General features: G+C 32.7%; 1 protein-coding gene across 1 annotated transcript; it reads right to left on the reverse strand.

Annotated features, from left to right (window-relative positions):
* Positions 1-364: 364 nt before the first annotated feature.
* Positions 365-19,730, reverse strand: LOC130612125 (general transcriptional corepressor trfA-like). Its single transcript, XM_057433413.1, has 18 exons — positions 19,626-19,730; positions 13,080-13,162; positions 12,600-12,692; positions 11,965-12,009; positions 11,785-11,886; positions 9,872-9,946; positions 9,742-9,795; positions 9,346-9,453; positions 9,198-9,257; positions 7,330-7,419; positions 7,043-7,114; positions 5,819-5,902; positions 5,583-5,657; positions 4,862-4,930; positions 4,513-4,575; positions 3,143-3,229; positions 2,676-2,747; positions 365-2,499 (listed from the first exon to the last, which is right to left on the reverse strand). The coding sequence occupies exons 2-18, from the start codon at positions 13,146-13,148 to the stop codon at positions 1,024-1,026; spliced, it is 2,694 nt and encodes an 897-aa protein (XP_057289396.1). The 5' UTR covers positions 13,149-13,162; positions 19,626-19,730; the 3' UTR covers positions 365-1,023.
* Between the last annotated feature and the right edge of the window lie 921 nt (positions 19,731-20,651).

Here is a 20,651-nt window from a genome sequence, read left to right on the forward strand (position 1 = left end):
AATAATTATTTTATTAAGAAACATTGAAAATGAAGTGAAGTATGATCTGATGGCATGCAGGCAAAAATTTGTTAGCCACAAAGTCACGTCACAAAGTCAAAAGTCACAAAAGTGACGAAATTGAGGAAAAAAATAATTTCGCCAAATCTAAAAGTAGAAGAACGTCATCAAACGTTTCCTATCGAAATATTTTCTTTAAAGAGAAATCCTAGTGTTTGGAAGCCAAAGAAAACACTTCGTAACTAATTACAGCTACAATATTTGTGTTTTTTTGTTTTGTTTTGTTTGCAACACACTTTAACATTGAAATTATACCTAAACTTTTCATCCGATACAAAATTAGTGTTTTAAGAAAAGTGACGAATTCTAAGGTTATGTAGCCTTTCACTCTTTTCAATCACAGTGACAAAAAAATGAAAATGTTATTTCCACTGCCGAGATGGGTTAGATATATTTACATACATATTTATTTTTTCGCGACAAAAAAACAAGCAATAATAAATGCAAAGCCACACAACTTATTTTTAAGAATAAAAAACTGATCCTACTGAAAATGTTAAGCTTAGGAGAAAAGCCAGAGAACGTTTATAACTCTGTTTCACTTCGGTTATTTATCGTTAAAAAAATGTTGAAAACGTTCTTTTTACCTTTTCAGATGTCTCCTGACTATGTAATATTTTATCAGGATGTAAACACAACGAATCTATATTATAATGCCCGTATACGTCTGTATATGTCTGTCAAGCAAAATGGTAGCTTAGCTGCGACGGGTGAACCCGTGGATTTTCCACGGGCTAACGACTAGTTATATCTAATTATATACACATCGTAAAATCCATCAGTGCCGTAGAAGGCTGATTTATTTTCTAAGGGGAGGGGGTCTTAAAAATTAGCACCCTTTGAATTGTCGGAAAATGCAAAATTCAATAAAATCAGTGCAACAGTTTGTACGATAAAACGGGGGGTAGGGCTTCTTACGGCAGTGAAGTCTATATTTTCTAAAAATTAAAACAATATTAAAACCTAAAATTTTCTATCGAGCTTTAGAAATTCTAATATTTGATCAAACGATTTTTGTCCATGCATTGGTACGCGTTGTGCTACGCGATTAAAAAACTTTTTCCTCAGAACCACAGGATCAACATCACTGTTGGTTTTCTTCGCAACTTCACTCCAATTTATATCAACCTTCTGCGTAATATTACTAGAGTACAAAAGATCTACAACTTTCGAAAAAAATGCACTACGATTCTCGGAAAATTTTCTTCCTTCTATTTTTGACATCTGCGTGTGTCGCACCAAACAACTGCTGTCGTATTTCTTACACAAATAATTGAGGTAACGTTGGCGACATGCACCTGAAGTCCTGGTCCCAACATGTTGTGAAACAAGAACCCAATTAATTTTTTCTCTATCCACATCTCCATTCTCATCCTTGGCCAATTTATTTACCGCCCTCAAAATCATTTCATCCTCTTTTTCACTAAATCGAGCATGCTTGTCATTGAAAGAAAGTTCTTTTGGAATCGCTTCTCCGTCAACGTTTATCACACCTTTCAGTTTGCTGAATTTGCTTTTAAGTGAGAGTGAAGGGATGCCCATTTTCTCACTGATCAACGTCCAGTTACTACCGTGAGTTTTTTGAAGCTGTATTAACTTCTGCACTTGTGTTTTCGTAAACACAACTCTATCTGGCTTCTCACCGAGCAAATCCTTAACCTTTAACCGAATCCGGAGGACGGGTCTATTAATGTTTTCGGCTAATTCGCACATCATCTCACGACTGTCTTCGCCTTTTGCATGTTCAAAATAATCCTTCAAGTCCCTAATGTTATAATTCTTCACAAATCGTTTCATGTTTTCGTTTAATATATCGAGTTCCTCCTTTGTCCACGCCCCGAAATTACACTTAACGCCCGCTTCTTCCAACTGCTTTCGAGTGACTTTATGGTTCATAAGAAGGTCATGTTTTTGCAGGGAATTGTTAAAAAACTTAGCCTGTTTCACATACGACTGTTTGAAGCGTGATACATCACCAGTTAAATCAATCACCTCGTTTTCTTTAACCTGTTTTTTCATCGACAAGTCCTTCAATTTCGTTTTCTGTGTGATTTGGCCAAGCGATTTTGAATTTGATACGGGCGTTGATTTACTAACTGATTCTTCACTTGCTTTAGAATTCGCTACTGATTCTTCTTTCAAAGTTGGTGAATTCGTTTTAGAGAGACGTGAAACTACAGGTGCACCCGATCCTGTTATTTTGATGGTTTGCGCACTTGGTGCGGAATAAGATTCAGAAGCAGTCTCTGCGAAAGTTTCTTTATCGGATGCGGATAAATCGTTTTGATTGCTAACTAACTGTGTTTTTGGTATACTTCGTAAACTTGGTGTGGATTGAAAAAATGTGGAAGGGTTGAAAGTTATTTCTAGATCATCAGTAGGCAATGACACAGTAGTCGACGAAACAGTATCACATAAAGGGACTTCTTCTGGAGTAACCTTAAAAAGCAAGTCAGAATATGTTTTATTACTCTGCAAATTCTGTCCGCAAAATCTTTATTGTTACCTTATAGTATGGTTTATAAAAAAGAAAACTGCGAGAATTTGCACCATTGTCCTGGATAACACCAAGAAAGTAAATTTAAACCGATGGCGTTATTTTTAAAAATTCTTACTTCTATTTTTTTCTTCTTCTTCTTCTTCTTGTTCACTTCATCGCATGTCAATTCATCTTCTTTATCATCAAACTGAACTCAAAGCAAAAATAATTTAAACAACAGAACTTATCAGAGTAAAACAACAACAACAACAACAACAACAACAACAACAACAACAACAACAACAATAACAACAAAAACAGCTGATTAATAATGAAGTTTCGTAATGGAACATCCAAACTTGTAATATAATCCCAGTAGCCTAATAATAGGGTAGGGGTGTTTCGCAGAATTTCACCACCTATCGCCATTTGTTAACAATCCCTATATCAAAAAACCCAGAAGATCCACCTCTTTCCTATTATAGAGATTATTATTATTAACGGTTTATTTGTAAACGAGTTTTCATTGCCGTTTCTTATTAGACTTCCTTAATTATCCATATTGAAAATAATTGTTAAAAGAAAAAAACTGAATCAGCATACCTGTTTTTTCTTTCTCTTTTTCTTCTTCTTCTTTAAGTGATCCATTTTTTCTTCCATCTCGGCGTTATTTCCTTCAGGATCTTCTTTCTGTAATACAGAAAAATCAAGTTATTACAACAACTCTACATAATTAATGACTACTTTTACACAATAACGAAAGAAAACGCGCTGATAAGCTGACACTACAAATTTTTAAAGTCCAATTAAGCTTGGTTGCACGTGAAGCCTGACACCCCTCACTATTATCGTAAATGCCATTCCTGATGCAATTTCAACGTTTTCAAAGCTTTTTACACCAATTTCGTTATTTTTTAAAGGATTAAACGCACACAGACAACAAAAATACTTCGGGCAAACGTAAAAAAAACCTAATATGGCATCACTAAACAATCTTATGGGAAGGAAATATTAAAAGACTGTACAATGAGTTGCTACCAGACAGTGTATCATAAACAGACAGAAGTTTTTTCAAAGCTTTATAATAAAAAACGATACTGAAAGTTTTCAAGGTCTGATCTCAAGGTTTTCAAAATGTTTTTATGGTTCTGAAGACACCCTAGTGCCGTTTTTCGATCATTTTCCGAATCCGACTTAAACAAGATATTTAGATACATTCAGAAACCGAGGACGTTCACATTGATAGATGAAGTTTATATCTCAAATAACACATGACATTTTTGTTAATGCGAACATAGACCAATTGACGCGTGTTTAATCAAGCTATTTTTTTATAAGTTTTTATAGTTATATAGTCTTATAGTTAATTTTAGGATTTATCTCAAAAATTTTGGGGAAATTCGGAGAAAATTTCTGACGTATTTTATGCTTCAACAAAATTAATTTGATGATTGAATGAAAACAAAACACCAATATTTATCAAAAATCTACCTGTATCATACCTTCAAAATAAAATATCTAATAGAATACAAGGTGCTTAGTCTAAATCTGAAAATAATCAAACTGTTTTTAATACACCGGCCTTATCGAATTCCTTGATTATAGGCTACTGCTGAAAATTTCTCAAATTATCATAAAGCCCGTAACCCATTGAGTATGGAGTGTTTTCATCACAGTTGGTAACCACGTCATACAGACTAAAAAACGCACCATCAACAAATTTGGAATTTTTAGGAAAATTAAAAAGCTCAGACATTAAAAAAAATCGGACACAAAAATCCGGACAATTAAATTTGTGGACACACATTTGTTCGAGAATAAAAATGTCTGAGATTTTTCAAAGTTATTGTAACATGGGTGCAATTTCTTTTTGGGAAACAAATAACGAAACAAAACACAGCATAGTAACATTAATCAGGAATATCATGTAAACATCATACTTATCTCTGTGAACAATAATTTAAATATCTTACCTTAACGTTAACCAATTCATCATCAATGTCGTGGTCTTCATCAGCATCACTTTTCTCATAAATCTGCATAAAAAATTATTAAATAAGTAAGACATTTGTTTACCTCTTCGTTGGTAACAGTGACCCACAAGGCTTCTGCGAGGGGCTTCCTAGTGCATTTAAAGCTCCCATTTGAGCTACGGAAGTCGTGCAAGCACAGCAACCGCGCAACTAGACAACAGCCTAAGGTATCAATCCTATTCACATGCTTAACGCTAAGCAGAAAGGATGGATTCACACTTTTATAGTCTTGCGAATACCAGTACCCTCCCAATAAACTTTTTTATATATTGGCACAAAATAGACATACCACACTACTACGTCTCTTTCTTGACTCGTTCGTCACGTCAACTTCTACAGAGGATTCCTTTGTTTCATACTAAAGAAGACGGACAGTTAAAGTTGCTTTCATTTATTATTAATTCACATCACTTATACATTGTTTTTTTGGCAAAACTGTAATAAATGAATAGTGCCCCGGACATAAACTAGCGAAAATAAAGACGGAATTTTGAAGTACATAACAACAAGCAATTGATAAACTCTTTTCTTAGTTAAGTAAAATGCACTCCAAACTTGCCAATGTTCACAGCAGACTTAGGACTTCCAAGTTTTTTCGGTTAGATCCAAAATCGTAAACGATACTAATTTTTGGAGACCTCAGCAAGCCCTACATCTTCGATTTTTCAGACCCCTTCTGGGTCGTTGACCGGATTGTTTTAAAATAGATATTGTGGAAAGTGCAGCTAGTACACTTTGGACTTTGTTCACTTGGCGTCAACCCTGGCCTACCGGTTGCAAAGTGATGTTGTTTGGTCATTTTTAGAAATAACCAAAGACAGCCATTTTTACAAATATTATTTCTAGGCTTGTAGAGTTAGAATTTGTTGCAAAAATATGCTTGCTTTACTGCATGTTTTTGTGCAAAAAGTAGCATAAGGTTAACTTTTATTCAATTTCAGGTTTTCATGAGCCAGTGTCATGCTTACATATAAAGAATGAAGTTAAACAAAAAAAAACCCGACACTTACACTCTCTTTATGTTTCTTCTTTTTTGAACGCTTTTTAGTTTTCTTAACATGAGTCTCATCATCTCCTTCTTCTTTCTACACAGGGTAAAAAATATACTTTTTAATTCAGGCCTAGTTAAAGCAGAGTTAAAAACACAAGTAATCAATAACAGACAAAAATACATAACAAAATCGTTTGACATGCAAAGCTATAAGTTTACACAGGAAACAGATTCTTCCAACTTAAGGTGTGATACCTTAATAAGAAAAACTGCACTTTCTGTAGTGTCATTCGCATCATCCCCTTCAGCTATTTGATCCTTTGTAGTTTCACCCCAACTCTACAAAATAAATGTTACAAATTATAAAAACAGGTTGTCAAAATGTATGTTGTTTTATCAGAATAACTTTCCTTGAGAAGTGTAATGACAACGACAGCAAATAACCAAATAACCAAATATTTATTTGATTTGCTTTAAAACAGGGTTCCCATTAATTTTGGAAGTAACTTTTTTAGGAGGATTTTCGCTGTTTTTTTAGGAGATTTTTTCAATCAGCGAGGTAAAGACATACAAATATTTAGGAGATTTCAAAAGAATTTGAATTGGTGACAAGGGTACCTTAGCAAATGCTCCTAATTATGTGTAAAATTAATTGAATAAGTTATATTTCTGCAAGAATAGGGAAAAAATACTATTGAAAATAAATGAAATCTCATGTGTTTTAGTGGTGAAAAAATAATTTAAAAAATCATTCGGGAAATGAGTTTACTCCCGGGGTACTCTTTTGTATACTTTTGACTGTACGGGCCGAGTCCGGGATTTACGGGAAACATTGGGTTTTGGTTTGCCGGCGATTAAACGTCTTTTATTCAGCGTCTCATCAAAAATGAAAACATTTTTGAATGCTACAAGTCTCATGCGTTTTAGTGGTTAAAAAGTAATTTAAGAAATCGTTCGGGAAATGAGTTTACTCCCTGGGTACTTTCTTTATATACATTCGACTATACGGGCCAAACCCGGGATTTACGGGAAATCGCGGGTTTTCGTTTGCCGGCGATTAAACTTCTTTCATTCAGCGTCTCATCAGAAATGAAAACATTTTTGAAAACTACAAGTCTCATGTGTTTTAGTGGTGAAAAAATAATTTAAAAAATCTGTCCAACAACAAAAAATTCGAAAAAACCTTAAAACACTTCCTTAAAAATCCATTATACAATGTTTCATAAATGGTTGTTCTCTAAAAATTTAGGAGATTTTTAGGAGTATTTGCAAAAAATCAGGAAATGTTTGGATATTTTAGGATTATTTAGGAGGATTTTATTTGTTTAGGATTTTTTAGGGTTTTTATAAGGCGTGGGAATCCTGTAAAATTATGAGACAATATGTGACCATCATATCAAATCATTACACTTAAATGTACAGTGCAAATGACATCAACTTATGTCCTTAGCTTTAATGTAATAAGCAGTAAATATTCACCTCTTTAGTCTTTTTTCTCTTCTTCTTCTTCTTCTTTTTCTCTTTTTTACTGCTATCAATAGAAATGTTTTCCTGGAATATTTAAAGACACAATTTATACTCAGACAGTGGAAAAGTAACTTTATTTGCCAGACTACATTCTACCATCTAATTGTTTATGCGAATTTGTTCTACATTCTCAGCCAAATTTGAGCTCATTCAGACCAATCTGACAAAACTGCCTATTGGTGATGAACTACAGCAAGAAAATTTGAGATTTAAATGTTAGTACAACTCAGAATGTCTACCTCAATTTTTTTATCCATAGGAATATCTTCTTCTATTTTAATACTGCTTTCAAAATCAACTTCGTTCCGATTCTGTAACTGTATCTCATCCTTAATATTAAAAAAGACGAATAGAGTAGAGTTTAGGTCAAATTAAATGCTACATCTTTTATTCCACTTGCGACAATGTTTGTCTTTGTTGGTTAAATTAAAAATTGCTACATAAGAGGCCATTCAATATTTACGTAACACCCAAATTCGCCATTTTTTTTTCACCCCCCCCCCTTTGTTCCACATCATAACAAAACTAAAACCACCCCTCCCCACACCTACCTGGCTACATAATCTTTCGAATCTTAAGACCTCATTTATTTAATTTTAATAGTACCAAAAAACATCCATGTAACAGAAAATCAAGCAAACTAGTGCTCTAACATGAGAAAAAGATATAAGAGGGCCATTTATTTAGCATGATAAATGACATGTCAAGAGGCAAAACAGAAATTAAAAAGATGTAGATCATACACTAAAATAACTAGAAATATCTGCAACACATAAAAATTCTCTGTTATATAACAAAAGAACTCTGCCGCCACCACACCTATAAATTTTCAGAATAGTATGTTACAAAAATGATCTCCCTCCCACCCTTCAGGCGTTATGTAATTAATAATTGGCGCCTAAATACCCGAGGGAGTTAATGATAAGTTAAAGAGTTGAATAAAATACCAAACTAATTACACTGGAAAGTTAATGTGAAAAAATACACAGCTACTTCATCCGTTTTTACGTAAAAAGCTATGGTCTATAATAACACAATAATAAACCAATTAACACAGGTTGGCCAAAAAATATTGCCCTAGGCCTAATTGCCAACAGAGCTTGTTAGGTCAGTGCAATGAACAAGGCGATTTTTTTGATATAGCATGGGGTAATCGGTTATTATTGTATTTGTTATCCTTCTATTTTGAAAAAACTAAAAAAAGAATATTGGTTTTAGTGTTCTTATAATAGTATATTTCACTACTTTTATCAACACTCGAGATAAAAATTCGACACAGTTTTCGCCCCCGACAGTTTTTTTTTAATAACTCCTAATTGCTTTCTTATATGGCTGATACTTAATGAGTTTCAACATTTATCTATTAGACACCTGCATGCTAAGTTTTTAGGTCCCATACCTTTCAGAGGCTTTGATATTGGCCATTACTCAAAACTACCCCTAAAATCTCTATGAAATCCTTATAATGGGGAAAATATAATAACTCCTGTTAGGATTATCCTTAGAACTTGAAACTTGCAACACAACTTTGTTTCATCAAGAACAATCATTTTGAATAATTTTGACACGTGACTAATCCGATTTCCCGATTTTGTCGGATTTTACCTGAAAATCGAAAAAAAACAGATTTTCGGGCAATTTTTTATCCGATCCGTGTAAAAACCAGAAGATATGTTAAAAAAGTTTTGTTTAGCTTTCAGAAACTTCAAACAGAATGTAAAAATTCGCTCTAGAACAAAAGTAATTATATTTTAAGCAGATAGTTGCATTTTTAACAATTTTCAAGCTTCTGATGACGTCACAGAAAATGTGCTGACGCAAGCAAAAAATTTTTGCCGCCATTTTGTTCCTTTTAAGACGTACTATAAGTTTGCCAAGTTTGATTCAATTTGAACAATTCTATGAAAAGTTATTGAGGGGGAGCGGAATCCGCCCCCCCCCCCCCCCCCGGTCATAGCATGTTCGAAAAACCCCGGTCCGAATAGGGTTAAGCTTAATTGTTTATGTCCCCAAAAAATAAATTTAAGAAGACTCAAAATTACTGTAATCACTTAAATGAACATTGCCCAGTTCAGAACTAAATTGAGTATCTAGTGCAATTACATACCAGTTCAGACGTTGACCTTTTTTTCTTTTTTTCTTTTTTTGAAAGTTCAGTGTCATTATGCTAATAAAAGGTAAGAACAACAAATAATAAAAACTCAACATACAACATACTTCATAACATCTTAAAAACACAGAAAACAACAAACTACCTTATCATCCTGCAGAGCATCAACACATTTCTCCTTCTTCTTCTTTTTCTTTTTTTTTCTTTCCTCTAGTTCAAGCGATGTTGAAGCAGTGTCATCGTAAGTAGATTGCTGCAAGAAAAAATTATATATTGTAGACAAATTTAATATATACTTTAACAAGGAATATTTTCCAAGATGCTTCTTCCATCATTGAACAGGATGAAATGATCCTGTTATCACTTATATCAAGACATGGAAAAATCAGCATGTTTATAAACAATACCAGTCTTTCTTATTCAAACTTTTTTGCATTGAAAAAAAGTGTTTTCCCTACACACATTGGTTGTCATTGTAGAATACCAACATATGGCTAATTGAAGAGTCGATTCACTCAAGAAGTAAAACAATTTTGTATACCTGGTCCAATGAACCCGATGCATTATTTAGTATTGGCTTTACATCACTATCATCCTTGATAAAAGATAATTTTCATATCACTAAAGATCACTATCACTAACCAATATAGAAATATAAATAGTCTGCTTACTGTGTCAAATACTTCATTTTTATAAGAAAATAATTTTTTCTTTTTCTTATGTGTTGCCTCATTAGCATGGGTTATCTAAAAATAATTTTTGAAGATAGTCTTTGAAGTTTGGTCTTTATGATAGCAGAAATATTCTGGCAATAACTGAAAGGCCTATAGTTGTTCCCATCTGCAAAAGCTGTAGCTGTTAACCAAACAAGCATTACTGTACATAACAATTTTTATGTAACCGGTAGTTAACTAGTAGAAAAATCCATTTAGCATCTTACGTTTTTGAGCATCACTATTTTATGCATTTTTAGCATAATAGTGGTTTGTAAGGTTGTTTGATAAAATTTAATCTGCAGGACTGTGTTTAGTTAAGTCTTTTTTCACTGTAGTAAAAAAAAACCCAGCCTATTCATGCATTCATAACGTAAAGCTAGTTCAGGTGAGCTCATGTTCCAAGACATTTGCTGGATTGTTTTTGTATCCATAGACTTACTTTCCTGAAACTTTTTCTCCTATTTAATGACAATGTATTGCTTGCTACAAAGTCAGTCTATTTTGTCTGAAAGTCATCAAAAACTTCTTAAAAAAGTTGTCTTGTGAGTTAGCTTTTATTTACATTGTAGCAAAAACATTTGTTTTATTATTGTAAAACGTTTTTACACAAGAACCAAAAAATTCTGTTTCTATGTTGCTAATTTTTTCAAATTGTACCCAAAGATTATATGGTTTTTGCAAAATGCTAAAAATGATTTGTTTTTAGAGGTATGGTAAGGTTTTTACTTCCATTAAAACATGGACAGTCAAGCAAGAAGATCTTGACTGTTTAGAGAGAAATGGTATGAAAAATTAAACAGATGTGTAACAAAAATTTGAGACAGAAATAGTTTAGACGACTTAAGAAGCAGGCATTCATAGCATTAAAGATGTTATTTGGATCCAGAAAAAAAGATTTGTTTTTATCAAGTTTAAAAAATATTTCAACTTTGTGTTGAGTTTTAAGTCTTAAAGTCTATATAAAAGTATTATGCAGCCCTTAAAATTAGCGTAATTGCCAACGTAAAATACGAAGAAACCGTGGTTGCGTCTGCAATTTTTTTGAATTATTTTGTTGTGAAATTTTTAATAACAATAATTTTGATTTTGTTTGAGCTACTCCCACTCATTGCGACTACAAAATAATTACATTTGATTTTTAGTAATTATCACAACTAAAATCACTCAGGCTACTGAAATACTGTGGTACCATTCGATTCGTAATAATAATCGAAAAAATTGTATATCGTATTAAAAAGAAGTCCAGAAGTTCTTTATCCCACACGACACATCAGGCAATAAGTCAGCCCTGCCCTTGGTTTTGTTAGGAGAGATGTTCTGTGAAGACTCTAACAATCTAACAGTCTCCTGTACAGTTTTGCTTCATGTTAAACTGTGCTGGTGACAAGCATTTTTGAAGCATGTCACCGACGTCTGCGATTACAACCTAATGATGCCCTAGCCTGATGAGTTCATCTCGAAACATAAAAAGCAAGTTGGCAGTGAACTATTAACCTAACAAAGGTAGGAAGGTATGTTAAAGACTTGTACTCCGTTCCCATTTGTCATTGTCTTAGGAGATCAATGCATCGAATTATGAGAGGTCTAGCCCTAATAAAAAGTCAATGACGAAAGTTACTGCCAGCTGAAAAAATTTCACTACAAAAAAATATTGCCGACGCAAATCAGTTGAAATGTATCTCACGTCAGCGTAAAAAAAATTCTAATTTTAAGGGCTGTTATAAAGAGGTTCATAGTGGGGCCTTAAGTGGTTCTGCAGTTGTTGTTGTTGATGAAATTGCATTACTGTGTTCCTGTTGTTGCACGGATTAATTTGTTTAGGTGGTGAATCATTGTTAATTTAACAAGAGAGTGTGACAGTGACAAACCTCATTACTTCTCTTTTTTTTCTTCTTTTTCTTTTTTTCTTTTACAATTTCCACGCTGCTATCGAAACTTGGTTCGTCTGTAAATGGAACTGGGCGAGTGGCCTAAACAAAAGAAAATAATTAAATATCTTTAGCTATATGATGTGTTTTTGCTTCTAAAATTTTTTAAAAGAAAATAACCTTTTTTTTTGGCTTTATTTTATCTTCATTATTATTGTTAGCATCCTAAAAATGAAGAATACAGTATGAATTTACTGAGTTTCAAGCCCCACCTAGGTATGAACAACACCTCTTAGTTATTTCCAAACCATTTAAGAAGATTGATGATTGTTGACAATAAACAACTAAACAGACCAACATTATTGTAGAAGGTTTATAATTTCTTCAAAATGATAGTTTGGTAGCCATCGTTTCGAGTGATACTTCTATCATTATCAGGCAAATACAAATGGTATTAGACATATATTTATATTGTAAATGATAAAAATCCACAAAAACAATCAATTGTGAACTTCTAACCTAAGCAATTACGTAAATGCATGCAAAACACCATTTCATTTTGTCCAATTATAGTAGAAGAATCCCCCAAAACGTCACCTATACCAAACTGTTATGTTCAAGGAGTAACAATCCTTGAACAATTACAAAAACACTGAAAAAAAAACTGAAAAAGCCTCTTCAACACACATGAATTGGTTTTCCTAAGTTATCAAAAATTTAACTTTCGTCTTTATGTCATTCAGAAAAAAGAACATAAATACAAAAAAGTATTGAGTATAAATATATTATAAATATATTACATTTACTTTTCTTACCAAATCAGGATTTCTTTTAAACTTTATATTTAAAGACATACTGTCATTGTTCACATTAAAATCAAAGCTAACGGGTTCGTCTAGTAGATTACCCTAAAAACAATTGAATCTACGTCATGTAATCTATTTAAAAACTTTCAAAATAGGCTAGTACATGTTATTTTTAGGGGATTCAGGGGCACAGAGAACATTTAATGCTAATGTTTTTTTCCCTACCATTCACATCATTATAGGGGAATTGTTTGTTTGGTCTGAAATATACTGGTTTCATATAGATTCTTAATACTATGGCTGATAGTGAATTGAAAAATCTAACAAAGATTATCGCCAGTGTTTTTACTAACAATTAAAATGAGATACCTCCATAACTATAATTCTTAAAGAGCTTCTTTGATAAATGTAGTGTCACCAAACCAAGCACTAATTACAATGTAAGTCCTTCCAGTTTTGAATCCGTAATTTTTTTATATCTAAGTTTACCTTGTGGGAAAATAATTTCTTCTTCTTCTTTTTCATTGGACCATCCGACGAATCATCGTTATTTGCCATGTCAATTAGGAGATCTACATAACAAAGAAGCTATAGATAAAAATATTTAAAAAAAGCTGTGTATCCCAATGACATATCTCATTATAGTGTCAATATGTGTATTTAGTTAACCCTGGCGTTTTACAGACAAGTTAAAAGATCATTGACATTGAGAACAAAGCATTTTTGATATACTTCGTTACTACCTGAATAAGGGTACAAGTTAAATTGTACTAATCTAAACTATTATACTGTAAAGTCCAGACAAATTCTGGTAAATGTTGCAGCCTATTGAAATTTCACAATTGAAATTGGCACTTTAAGACATGTGGCTGTTATAGACGAAGAAGATTAACCGCATAACTGAAGTATAGGCTGAAGTATAGGCTGAATTATAGACTGAATAATAGACAGTGAATGTCTGAATAAAGAGTAGGATTAACGTTTTGGATGTTGATGGAAGAGATGGAAACTTTTTACTTAAGAGATGTAAACTTTTTATTTAAAACAGAAGAACTTTTTTTAAAAAAAATTGTTGTTGTTTATGCGTGCACGTTATTTAATGATGGAAAATGAAAAGAAAAAGGAAGAACTTAATAAAGCCGCAAAACGACATTCATAATCTTTTTTTTTCATGAGATGGGATAAGAAAATGTTTGTTTGTTTTCATTTTTTCCCCCTAAAACGTTTTGCTTGATATTTTTTTAAATCTTTAAAATCACCTGAGGAGATAGAGAGATAGATAGATAGAGACAGCGCAGCTAGGCTGGACACCCGAAACTTATCCAGGCTAAAGATTTTTTTCTGAGAACGAGGCTAAAATGAGTTTTAAGCCAATAAGAATCCTAACAGTGTAACAGATTGTTTTATTATCCAATGAACAATACTTTATTTGAAAGTTTATATGCTATCGAAAGTTAAAGCTCGTGCAGTGTAGCATAATGAAGATCGTCTTATAATGCACCACCTTTGATGTTACGTCATTTCTTTCTGTACAAAATTCAAGCACGTAGACTAAAGCTATAATCAGCAGAACTAATTAATTATTCATGAATTTTATCTTTTATTTATTGAGTTGTATTTTAACATTGCAGGTTAGTTAAGGCCAGGATATACTTGTAAAATATTGTTATAAATTTCATTTAATTTCATAACATTGTTGCCACAACAACGCTAGCAGATAATAGATCTATTGTCACATAAACAAAAGGCAATCGAAACCAGATCACCAACAATATTATTAAAATCAAACTTGTTTGATTTTAATCAAATATTATAGCCATGCAGCAAATTATGAGGTTATGACGCACATGTCAGGTGTTGAAATTATACATATTATGACTATATTATAAGAAATCATAACTCTATTTTAAACATATTTTAAGAAATTATAGTGATATTATAAGTTATATTTCAGTGATATTGTACAACTGTATCAGGTCCTTTACAATAATAATTGAGAATACTCAATGATTTGTTTACCCCATAATTCTCCGTTTTCAGGATCAACTTCAAATTTTAATTGCGTTATTCTCTTATGACATTAAGTGATTTTTATAATGTTTAAAGATGTATCATGACGGTCGCAATATGGATCGCGAAAGTCACGATGCATCGTGAAAGTCGACTCCACGATGGATCGCGAATTTCACGATGCTTAAAAGTTTTACTATTGCGCCATCATTGTGAATCGTGCGGAAGCGCAAGATACGCAATCCACGATGTTAGGTGTCTTGATTCCAGTACTGTATCCAAAAGATAAATGTTCTATTGTTAAATTGAAAAAATGGGGAAATGAAACATTATAATCTCATCAAACACATGCTATTTGTTGCGAAGTATATTATTCGGTTTTCTTAACAAGAGGAACCTTCTGACTTATCCATAAAGTTTCACAATTGCTTTATGTAGCTCAATGTTTGATTGCAATCAATTTGGAGAATACAGATGGTTTTTACGGAAGAATGAAGCCTCTTTAGAGTCCGTTTCTCATATTTAAAGCTGATCACGCAGGACAGCCTTCAGCTCGCATTTTTTCGTGCCTTGTTGAATCTGACGAAAAACTTTTTGTGAAGGAGATTACAACAAACAAAGTAGTTAACAACATGCAAAGTCTTTTTCCAAATGATATTTCATATCAAATTCCTAAACATTAATGTAGGCATGTTTTAGAATTTATTTGTTCTGAAGCGTTTTTTATACGTTCTTCCTGTTGTGCAACAATCAATGATAAAACCGATAAAAGCATCACCACCATCATCAGAAGACAATATCAAAGTAACATGCAGAGAATATTGTTAGCAGCATCAAGAAAGGAAGCCCTGGCCAAGTTCTTACCAAGTATTTTTTTAAATTGTTTGGCAATTGGGTTAGGAGTCACACTCACTGACTTTAAACATAATTGGCCTGTATCTATCCCTGTTATCTCTAAATCACTCTTTACGACATTTGATTTTATCAACATCTTTCTTTTACTGTTGTATTCGTTTAGATATATTGCATCAAGATTGGATAGATCTGTTACAGATTTGGTCCTTGAAATGGAAACGTTAGAGAATGTAAGTAATCAATTCTAACACTGATGATAGTGATATTTAGTAAAATATAATCATATATTATCGTGTTCTTATTTGTTAAAACATTTTGTTTCTTATGTAATATTTTTTATATTTTTAGCTTTGCAATTATATTTACGTTAAACATGAAACAGATGCGCAGCCATACTTTAGTTTTAATCAATGCTAGCCATACCTAACTTAATTTCATTTTTATTGAGCGTTTTTAAAGTTGTTTCTTATATGATAGAATTCAGCCGTACCTTAATATTGTTCAGCCATACCTTACAGTACAGTCCAGATGTAAGCGTACTCGTACGCTCAACTTTCAAAAATAATTGCTTTTATTAAAAAAAAACAATAGGATAGCGAGTTCCTTTCAAATTGCGCAAAAATAATTGCTTCATGTTAAAAACAAAAGCATAACAAGAAACATTGTTTAAAAACAATACTCTGCGCGAGAAAAAATTAAACGAGAAGGCCATTGAATTTTATTTTTTTAACACCGAAACTAATTATAATAACGCGATTTTAATCTTGATATGCTCAAAAAACACAAGCTCCTTTAAAAAACAACAAAACCAATGATCTAAATTTCAAAAAAAACTAATGCCACTTTTAAAACTTTTAGTAATATTTCTTTATCGTTGAAACATATTTCTTAACATGCAAAACTTTTAAAAGTTCTTTATATAAAAATCAAAGTTTAATAACACACACGGAAAAGCCCTACGTTTGGGATAAGAACACCCATTGTGAGAATATTTTATTTAGATTTTCATACTGTAGAAAGAGTCTAAAAATATAACTTTCGACGCACATAAAAGGTGAAAACGCTCGTTGTGGAAACATTTTGTTCTGGTGAAAAAAATATACAAAGTTAAAAAACAAGTGTTTTTTTAAAAAAATAAATCTTGGAAAAAGAGTTAGTACAAATCAATGTTTTAACATTATTTGAATTTTATAACATAATTATTTCTATCTCTAAAAAGATTTAAACAATGCTTCCAACAAACAATGCTTCTCGCTGTCTATTTAGTTTTTGTGCAAATTTTTTATTTAATAAAACTGTCAAACAATGGCTCGCGGTGTCACATTGGTTAGAGTCAATAAAATTTTAAATACTTAAAACACTATCTAAGGGATCGTCTCAAAATGTTTGTATGTTTTTTTCGTATAATTATACGAATGCTACGAAGTACTTCGTTTCGTGAAACGAATGTCATACGAAGTGCTTTGTTTAAAATAAAAAGTATAAACGAAGTTTATACGAACTTTTTTAATATATGATACGAACTTAAACAAAGTTTTTTTATCGCACAAAATGAAATGATACGAACTTTGAACAAAGTAAATTGCTATATGATCTTGAAACAAACTTCAAAAGTACCGGCGTAATTGCGCATAATTATGTCAATACGAAACCAGAAACAAAAGAAATAAACAATTTTTTTTAAAAGACAAAAAGAAATGATACGAACTTTAAACGAAATAAAAAAAGTAAAATATATGAGGTTTACTTCTTTGAAAAGACTAGTAAAATTGCATATTCATAGGTTCAATCTAAACAATCTACGGCGATCTTTCCGTTTTCTAGGATCCCGTTTTCATGATTTTTAAACGATCTACGGCAATCTTTTCGTTTTTTACGATCCCATTTTCATGTTTTTTAAACGATCTACGGCGATCTTTTCGCGTTCTATGATCCCGTTTTCATGATTTTTAACAGATCTATGGCAATCTTTTCTTTTTTTACGATCCCGTTTTCATGATTTTTAAACAATCTATGGCAATCTTTTCGTTTTCTACGATCCCGTTTTCATGATTTTTAAACGATCTACAGCGATCTTTTCGCTTTCTATGATCCCGTTTTCATGATTTTTAACAGATCTACGGCAATCTTTTCGTTTTCTACGATTCCGTTTTCATGATTTTCAAACGATCTACGGAGATGTTTTTGCTTTCTACGATGCCGTGGAGACGATCCCTAAAGACCTTAGATAATAAATCCAATTAAAATAAACGAACTTCGTATAAGCAAATTTTTATACAAACTTCTTTAAAAATGATATGAACTTTATACGAACTTGTAATTTTGATGATACGAAAAAGTTCGTATTAAAAATAAAATGATACGAAAGATTTAATAAATCGATACAAAGTTTTTTATACGAATTATACAAACTACGTACGAACATTTTGAGACGGTCCCTAACCAAGCTTTCCTATCACCATTCTTCATTCTTAAACTTTTAAAATGCGATCTAAAAAACATTTCTATCGCCGTTTTTAGTTCTAAAACTTTTAAAACGCAATCTGAAAATGCTTTTCTATCAAAATTTAAGTTTCAATCTTTGTTAAAATATAACTATTTCTATTGCTTAAAAGCTTTATTTAACCTGTGCAACCAACAATGTCTTGTCGCTAGTTTATTTAGTTTCCACGCAAAACTTTTATTTAATAAAACTATTAATGATATTTGATATTATTTTGATATTATGCTATTGAGAATAGTTATGTTAACACTATTTAACAATAGTTACGCTCAATTATAATAAGCTATTTTTTCTTCAAAAATCTTTTGTTTATTACGCGAAAGTTTGACTTACAAGACTCGCAAAATAATTAATAAGAACAAAAAACAAACAACTACCACCTCTGAGAAAAAGGTGTGAAATTGGAGCGTACACGTACGCTTACATCTGGACTGGACTGTATTTTGGCTAGCCATACCTAACTTAATTTCGTTTCTATTGAACCTTTTTTAGCATTTGAAGTTGTTTCTTATATAATAGAATCCAGCCGTACCTTAATATTGTTCAGTCATACCTTATTTTAGCTAGCCGTACCTAACATAATTTTGCTTTTATTGAATATATTTTAGCATTTGAAGTTGTTTCTTATATGATATAAATATAGCCTTATCTAAATATTGTCCAGTCGTACGTTATTTTAGCTAGCTGTACCTATACTTAATTTTGTTTTTATTGATAATTTCTTACTTCATATAGATAACTGTGTTTTAAGTGAAATATATGTTGTCTTATAATTTCATATTTTTCCTCTCCTTTCCTTACCCATCCCCACTAGTTTACTTTTTCTTTATAGTCACATTGAAGTTCACCACCCGTACTAACCACCTTGTTATTGCCAGCCGTACTTAATTTCTCGATTGGTGAGTCACCTTCCCCGCTCTGCCCCATTTGGTGTTTATAAGAGCAAGATGTTTCTCTAACATTTTTCGTATATTGCAGGTTCATTAGCAATTCAGAAACAGAAATTCCGTAACACAACAAATTTACCACTACGATTAGCTCAGTTGTTTCCATTAAAATACATTACCTCATGTTAAAGATAAAAGTGTAGTTACGTACGGCTAAGGTATGGCTTAGGTAGATAGATAGATGTGCATATTTTACATGGCTAGGCTCACAATATTATTTATCTATTATTTTCCAGGAGGGGCCATGGCTTTAGATGGTGAGTCTTAGAGTATTTAATGCTCATTTTGAACTACGCAGACCCAATTAGGGTACGCGCTCCACTAGTCAACTGCCGGAAACATCCACCAACCCACACATAGTGTGCCATTTCCCAAATTTCCCTCACATGGCTTAGGTTAACACCCGGGGCTATGGTAACATTCACTCCCCCATGTTGAATCGCCGTCAAGGGGAATCGAACCCCGGTCTCCCGCACAAAGTGCAGGAGTTATAACCACTAAATTACGGCGCCTTCGTTACCGCTGTTAGGTACCTTTACCTAAAGCAAGAAGTACCATAATATAGCAGGGCTAGAAAGTGGAATTATCCTGTTGTTTTTGAAGAATCTTGTTTGATGTAGCTATATGACAGACATCTGCAACTCCTTCCCATTTTTTTCTTGTATATTTCTTGGCTTGTAGCTAGCTACAACCTCGTAACAAAAATAGTAAAAATCTAACCTTCACTGTTCACTCCATGTGGACAGAACCGTGGAGCAACTATGTTCTGCCCAGATTGCGAAAACGGCCTGTTTACAACCGGGACAGCCGGATTATGTACACATGATCCGATTATGTTTTTTTGCACTGGTTATGTAGTGGTGACCGGATTATGAACGCTGATATAATGGCTGGCCAGGCAGGCTGTGATTGGCATTTTCTTCGAACTTTTGTGAATTAAACATTCTCTGAAAGATAGAACGCCCCTAAAAACTAGAGATAGCGGAAGGAAAAAGTCTTGACGTAATTCTTAGTTTAAAACTAATCTTGTAGTAAATACATTTCAGCATAATATACTTTGAAGTAACTAAATTTCACGGAACCTAAATTATTCTTTTTGCGGGAATTAAGTTTGGTGAAAAGTTATTAAACTTGCGAATCCCAAAATTTAGTATTTGCCGCGAAATTTCGTTTCATTTGAGAGCAACAACAACTTTGCCACCAGGGCTATTCGCTTGTCAGAAGTGATGACGAATGATATAAAAGCGGTCGGCCCCGATTATATTTGTTCTATAGGTCTGGAATAATATTTGACTGTCATACATAAGCCGGCCTTCCCCGATTATGTGCGTTCTATAATAAGTGAGAAATAATAGAAAAATGCCATACATAAGCCGGTCGGCCCCGATTACGTTCGTTCTATAAGTCTCGAATAATATTTGACTGTGTCATACATAAGTCGGCCCGCCCCGATTATGTTCGTTCTATAATAAATGAGAAATAATATTACACTGTCGTATATAAACTGGCCTGCCCTGATTATATGTCCCTTTTATAAGTGCCAAATAATATTTTTTGAGTAATAAGCCGGCCTGTCCTGATTATGTTGCCCTGATTATGTATTTTCTGCCCTGTTCTTAACCGGTGCAAGCTGCCGTACTTAATCAGGCCAATGTTCATTATCCGGGCAGAACAACTACAGCATGCATGATGTTGTTGTGTGCCCTCCATCACTGTGATTAAAAACGGTCTACTTTATTTAGTTTT

Source organism: Hydractinia symbiolongicarpus, chromosome 10, assembly GCF_029227915.1.
Source record: "Hydractinia symbiolongicarpus strain clone_291-10 chromosome 10, HSymV2.1, whole genome shotgun sequence".
Taxonomy (NCBI): domain Eukaryota; kingdom Metazoa; phylum Cnidaria; class Hydrozoa; order Anthoathecata; family Hydractiniidae; genus Hydractinia; species Hydractinia symbiolongicarpus.